Here is a 6,951-nt window from a genome sequence, read left to right on the forward strand (position 1 = left end):
GAGAGCAGCCGCTCAGAGGGCCACAGCCACTCGGCTGACCAGGATGAACGGTGCTCCCACAGCGGGCGATCCCCGCAAGCCACTCCCCCCACCAGTGCACAAATCCCTGCACCAAGACTCTAGTGTTTATATAATGGAATACTATGCAGCTATAAAAAAGGATCTCTTACCCTTTGAGACAGCATGGATGGACCTGGAGATTATCACACTAAGCAAAATAAGCCAGTCAGAGAAAGACAAATATCACATGATCTCACTTATGTGTGGAATCTAATGAACAAAATAGGTCCAGAGACAGGGAACAGACTGACAAATCTGAGGGAAGGCGAGAGGAGAAGGTGGGAAGAGATAAACCAAAGAACTTATATGCATATCTGCATAGCCATGGACACAGACAATAGTAAAGTGAAGGCCTAGGGTGGGGCAGGAGCCAAGTGGAGGAAAGTAAAGGGGTTGGGGGGAAGAGGGACATCTGTAATATTCTCAACAATAAAAATAAATTTTAAAAAATATATCCTCATTGGCTAGTTGAAACAAATGAATATTCTAGAAAAATTAATTGTACTGGACAAAAAGGTGTTCCTAAAGTGTCAACTAAAATTTTTATTGGTACTTCATCTCACAATAAAATTGTGCACCATATAATGAACCTAAAACAGTAATATTATAGTGCAAAAAATTAAAATTTAAAAGCCATCAAGACTACATTATAAAATTTTCAAAAGCCTCCTAACATTTAAATCAAAAAAGGAGGGGATAGTAGAGGAATATCATATAAGGAAAAATATCCTGTAAGTAAATTACATCTAGAAAATTAATACTTTAGGAAATTAATTGTAAGGCTAAAAGCAAGACACCCATGAAAAACACACATGGTGACAAAACAAGCCAGAGAGAAATCATTTGGGCAAAAATTGAAAAAGGATCCCCAGTCAAATTTATAGAAAATATTCCTTTATTAACTTTTGGTCGAGAATATGTTTGTATATTTTCAGAAAACAACTCCGAGACCATGTGGATTCCAGCAAGAGAGGAATCGACAGGACTACTCCAGCCATGAAGACAGAAGAGAAGCAGTCCAGAGACGGAAGACGCTGATGTGGCCTTCCCATACTAGCAGTTAGCAGCTGTGCATCACTGCAGATTGCCCAGGACCAAACCAGACAGAGTCGGACCTGCATTACCACCATTTATCCACCATCCAGAACTGAAATGTCAGAGCTGACATGTACACATAAGGAACTGTTGGACATTGAAATTGGGTCTCAAAAGAACTGTTGGCCCAGAAAGAAACTCACTACACACTGATTCATTTGCCTGTCACCATAAAATAAATAAATAAATAAATAAATAAATAAATAAATATATAAATAAATAAATATATCTCCATCCTCAGGTGAGGATTAAAAAAAAGACTAAATGTTAAAAATTACTTGGGCTTCCCTGGCCAGGTCACTCAGTTGGTTAGAGTTTCACCCTGAAGATCCAAAGATTTTGAGTTCAGTCCCCAGCCGTGGTGTGTATGGGAGACAACCGTTTGATGTTTCTCTCTCTCTCTCTCTCTCTCCCCCCTTCCTCTCTCTAGACATATCCTCAGGTATTTTGTTGTTGTTGTTACTATTAATCCTCACCTGGGGACATTTTTTCCACTGATTTTTAGAGAGAGTGGAAGGTAGGGAGGGAGAAGTGGGGGAGGGAGGGAGGGATATACAGCAGTGTGGGACACACCGGTTGGTTGCTTCCTGAATACTCCCTGACTAGGGCTGGGGGTCAAACCTGCAAACCAGGCACATGCCCTAGACTGGGAATCAAACCCAAGACCCTTTGGTGCACAGGCTGATGCTCTAACCAATGAGCACAATGGCCAGGGCTGGGGTGAGGATTTTTTTTTTTTTAATTACTTAGGCTACAGTGCATAGAACAGACTGGAGAGTGGCAATGAGTGAATGCTGCCAGGAGGCAGAGATTCAGGCAAAATGATAGGGGCCTGGACTCAGGTGGTGGCGGTGACAATGAAGGTAAGCTGACAAACTCGGGCTGCACCCGTGAGGGAAAATGGGTAGGACTTACTGGCAGACCGCTGAGGGTTGAATAGTGAGCAGGAGAAGTGGGCAACAAGGAGGATCCTCGATTGGTCTCTGTGTGGATGGTCTGGGGAGACTCAGGCAGCACAGTTTTAGGTGAGGAGGGAGGATGGATATCATGAGGGGGGTTAATATAATGAGTCAGATGTAGAAAGTAAAAATGAGCTTGCTCTGAGAAAGTGAAACTCTGTCTGCAATTGTCAGGCTGGGATAGCAGACACACATTAAGCTAGCTGCCACGTTAACAGGAAACAATACTTCTCTTATGGACACTCTGCAACTGTAAGAGTCATAATGACCCCTTCTTTCAGTGACTGCTAGTTTCTTATTCACAGAAAGCTTATTCTGTAAAATCCCACACTACCAGAAATTTTACTTATACCAGTAAGAAAGAAACATCCCACTCTCACCTACAGAATCAAAATCACTGGACAGAGCAGCAGCCTTGATTTCCAGCTAGCTGCCGAGATTCAAATAAGGATTTCTAGACACTAAGTCCACATCTACATAAATTTTGTAGTTTTCGAGGAAACGGGCCCTGGGTCCACTGCCATGAGACTTGATGCTGACTCCTTGGCACACAGACCTACTTTGCTTAGAGCCTATCAAAACATGATTTCATTTGCACTTCACCTAAACTCCACCCTACCCCAAATCCTACAGCAGCTCTGCCCTTTCCTTTTTTGGCATAATGCCCCAGCTCCTCTAGTGTGTGGTCTCCCTTACTACAATGAGCCCATAAACCTGACTGTGAGACTATCAGGTCCTTTCTGATGGCCATAGACTGATTAGGCTAGGACAAACATTTAAAATTTTCAGTGACTGCCAAACACGTGAGAAAAAATACCATACAGCAATTAGGTCCTGAGCCTGGAGAGGTCTGAGCTAGAGATAAATACAGGGGCCACTGGCACCAAGATGGTAACTGAAACTGTGTGTGCATAGACTGCCCACAAAGAGGCCATGGAGTGAGAAGAGAGTGGGCCTAGGCCTGAGCCTCAAGAAACTCCACTGGCTGACAAAGAAGGATGAGTCAGCAGAGGAAAGTGAGAAGAAATGGCTTGAGAGATCAGTGAGGAAAGAGGTGACTACATGGCATGGGAAAAGGCAGGATCTCCTAAAGTCTAACTTTGATCATGTCACCAGATCATGGGTGGCCCTTGCTTTTGTAAGCACAATTTGATTTTGGTAGAGGACTGATCTCCAAAGACTGACCCATGCTAATCTGTTCATGAGACCCTGGTGCCTTTTTCAGAATGCCAGCTTTACTAATTTGCAGATTGACACACTCTGCTGCCGGTTAGCACTTTCCTTCCTTGAAGATAAATGCACTTGGGATGACTGACTGTTCTCAGAAGGTTGCTGGATGAGCAAGGCGTCAGAACTGGGAAGTTTAAGAAACCAATGACCTGAAGCTATGGTGACCAGTGACATGGACATATCCAGCAGGGTCCTGATGGGAAACAAATCAACCCAGATGTTGAGATTTTATGGGCTAGCAAAGATAAGAGGCCCAACAGGGATGGTGAAGCACCCAGGGACTAGCAATGCCCCTCAGCTGAAGGAATGAGAGGAGGAAACATGTTACTGGAGCCCAGTGAGAGCTGAGACTGTGGAGGAGGCCTTAGTGGGAGTCACAGCTGTGGAGAGCAGGAAGGAACACTCCAAGCCCTCTCTCTGCCCTCTGATGCCTTCCATTGGTGATCCCTGCTGGCAGCCAGCAAGGGAGCCAGAGGCAAGCATTCTGCAGGAACCTACAGCACATGGCAGAGGAGAGTGGATCTGAGGATTCCAGAGAGACAATAAATGGGGCAGGGAGTTATGGCAACCAGGAGCATCCTCCCAGCTAACTGAATACGGCCGCCCCTCGACCAAACACATTTGCACAAACCAGAAACTTGTACTGTTAAGATAACTTCTTGTCTGGACTAGTGCTAGAAACACAACCTACATCCCCTCAATGCACCTTTTCTATAGGTGATAGCAAATAGGTGCATTGTGGTGAGTTAACCTTAACCACTGAAAGTTGATTCTAATTACAATTCAGCTTCAATTAGGCACGTGCTGAATCAATCCTAGAACATCTCCAGGAACTTCAATAGGCTCCTAGATTGATACCTTATGTAACAGCTCAGCTCACCTCTCATAATCTAAATGGACAAGTCCTACCTGGCAAGCTGGAACTTAAACCAGTGCTAGAAACTGACCAATCCATCAACCTAGAGACAAGTAAGCACACATTCAGCCATCTCTACAGACGCATTTAACTGCATGGCAAGATCCTTAACTTTCACGGGTAAGGACTTAATTTTTGGAGCAGAGCTTTTAAATTATAAAAATATAAAATTCTTCTGCAAAGGAAGAGGTGAAGAGAAAGATAAGCTGGTAATAGATACTTCAGAAAGCTAGCAACCCTTCCTCCTACACAAACAACACACGTCCCTGTTACTCATTCGAGCCCCTCCCTTTCTAATGTCTTTATCTGACTCTCCCAAGTGTAATAAGGACTAAAACGGTACCTTGAGGTTTACTTACAATTACTTTACCGTTATCTATGTAAGGTAAACATTCTGGACCAGACTGCTGTCACCAACAATGACTGCTAGGTATGAGGCAAGACTCACTTTTTTCTACAATCTTTAATTTCTGGAAGCTTTCCAGTACTTCCCCATTTAGTATTCTGGGTAAGAAGTCCCGTATTTGCATCACTTCAGTTGTCAGCCGTTCCAGATCCTTCTTTCGGACTTTAACAAATTCTTCTTTAGTTCCCATAAGCTAGAAGAACAAACAGGCCTTCAGATTATTACATTTCTTTTCAGATGACTAAAACCAGCAGTCTGTCTGCTTGCTTCCTTTATAATGCCTTTCACGTTCATAGTTTCAAATGCATGCATGTCTTGACCCAAAGTGCCTTTTGCTGTACAGATTACATCTTAGAGCCCAAGCCCCGGCCTTCAAAATGGGAGCTATTTCTTCAAGTGCATACGAGGCCCTATGCCTGAAACGTTTTCCTTAACGTTTCAGCGCCAAGCTAATCAGGAGGAAAGGAAGTTTACTAGATTCCTACTGGGTATCCAAGCCCTTGGCTGGCCACCTCATTCAGTGTTCACCATAACCCTTCAAGGTTGCCCAGGTCAGAAACAGGAAGTTGGGTGACTCAAAGTACCGCCATTAACAGGGGACAGAACCAAGATCCTTCTCCTCCATCACGTGTAGTGGAGACACGAGGGCGACTCTGAATCTACACTAAGCCCTGACACAAGCCTCACAGCCTCGCGGGGAGGGTCGGCCCCGGGTGTCGGAGGGGCACCACCACCATCTCCGGTTCGCGCGCCCACCGCCCACCAAGCAGCCTTCTGGCCCCGCCTCCAGTTTCAGAGGCAGGATCGCTGGCCTGCACCCCAGGCCCAGGCCCAGGCCACGCTACAGGCTCAGAGGCCCAGGGCCATTTCCAAGCGCACTGGACGAGACCGATAGAGAGGCCGACAGAGTCTGCAGTACAGCGAGGGTAAGCAAATGGTGGCCGCTCAGACATGCGGGCTGCGGCCCAGGCCTCCTCACTGACCCCGCAGGCCTCCTCACTGACCCCGCAGGCCTCCTCAGCGCCGCCCGCCTCGCCCATGGCCGCCGCGACCCTAGCTCCCTGCGCCTGCGCTGCGGTGCGCCCTCTGACCCCTTACACCAGAATGCGCGGGAACTAGCGCGAGAACGTGTGCACCCGGGGGAGTCGGGTATGGAGAGCAGCAAGGCTCAAACCTCGAAGAGTTTGCGCAGCATTCTCTGCCCCGCGAGCAGGGGTGGGCTCGGCCAGATCCCGCGTCGGCTCGTCTGGCTTAGCTGGGGTTTTAAACTTGTTAACTGCAAAGTGGAAGAACGGTAAGACCCAGGAGTGAGTATTGAGTGAAATACTGTTTGCGGAGAGATGCTAAACTAAGGGGCCATGCGTTCAAGGGAACTGCCCACCCGCGCTCGCTCGGTCTAAGCTCCTCTAGCGAGGGTGGAAGACATCTAACCGCAGGTTCTTCGCGAAGTCTGCCCGTTAGGGAGTGTCAGTACAGCCAGCTAGCCGTAACTGAGATGACCCTCATAAACTGGGAGACGTCCCCTAGGCCATTCGCTTGTCCCAGATAGGCCCACTGGGTTCTCAAAGTATGGTACAGTTTATGGGTTGAAATACACCGGATTACTTGACGACTAAGACTTCGTTTGTCTCTGAAACTCGCAGGAAGTCCCAGAGTGCGTGCTCTCCAAGCCTGAGGGCGGTCTCACCAGGACACTCCAGATCCCTGTCTCCGCCCGGAACCTGCTACCTACACTTGCCCTCTCCCTGCCCCAGGACCAACCTCCGCACGGGGACCTGCCCTCCGCCCCAGCACCTGCCATCACCTGCCCTGGGCCCTGCCCTGCTGACATTCAGGCACCAGCGCCCGCACCGGGACCTGCCCCTACACCAGGACCAAGACACGGGAGACGCTGGAAGGGCGCTGCCTACGCCTGGCCATAGAGGCCTCTCAATGGGGCTGTCCCCAACATCCCGCCAAGAAAGCGAAGAACGGCCCTTCTTCCCAGACTCCACCTGCCGAGGCGGTACAAGAATAATACAATTAAAAACTCGGTTCCGTGTGTTTTGTAGGACAGCTACCAACCAAATGAGTTTTTTGTTTGTTTGTTTGTTTGTTTGTTTGTTTTGTGAATGGACTTAAAGATTCTAGGCCTTTTACAATTGGCCATCCAGCCCTGGCTAACCTCTCCGTCAACGGCCTGGAGCTCTATCGACCGAAACACAGCGAAGGCGCGAAGCCAACCATCACTGGCTTGTCTCGCCAGATGCCCGGGCCTGCGGCGCTCGCTCCCAGAACGCGCTGCG

General features: G+C 47.7%; 1 protein-coding gene across 2 annotated transcripts in view; it reads right to left on the minus strand.

Annotated features, from left to right (window-relative positions):
- Positions 1–6,722, minus strand: part of HSF2BP (heat shock transcription factor 2 binding protein) — an 89,422-nt gene extending 82,700 nt beyond the window's left edge. The window contains exons 1-3 of one of the 2 annotated variants that reach the window (XM_054713580.1): positions 6,661–6,722; positions 5,671–5,942; positions 4,709–4,859 (exon numbers count right to left, since the gene is read on the minus strand). In XM_054713580.1, coding sequence (XP_054569555.1) covers positions 4,709–4,859; positions 5,671–5,706 — 187 coding nt within the window. In that variant the 5' untranslated portion in view covers positions 5,707–5,942; positions 6,661–6,722. Of the gene's footprint in view, positions 1–4,708; positions 4,860–5,670; positions 5,943–6,470 lie in introns of both variants that reach the window. The other variant, XM_054713579.1, reaches the window with a different exon arrangement.
- Between the last annotated feature and the right edge of the window lie 229 nt (positions 6,723–6,951).

This window comes from Eptesicus fuscus, chromosome 3 (genome assembly GCF_027574615.1).
Source record: "Eptesicus fuscus isolate TK198812 chromosome 3, DD_ASM_mEF_20220401, whole genome shotgun sequence".
Taxonomy (NCBI): domain Eukaryota; kingdom Metazoa; phylum Chordata; class Mammalia; order Chiroptera; family Vespertilionidae; genus Eptesicus; species Eptesicus fuscus.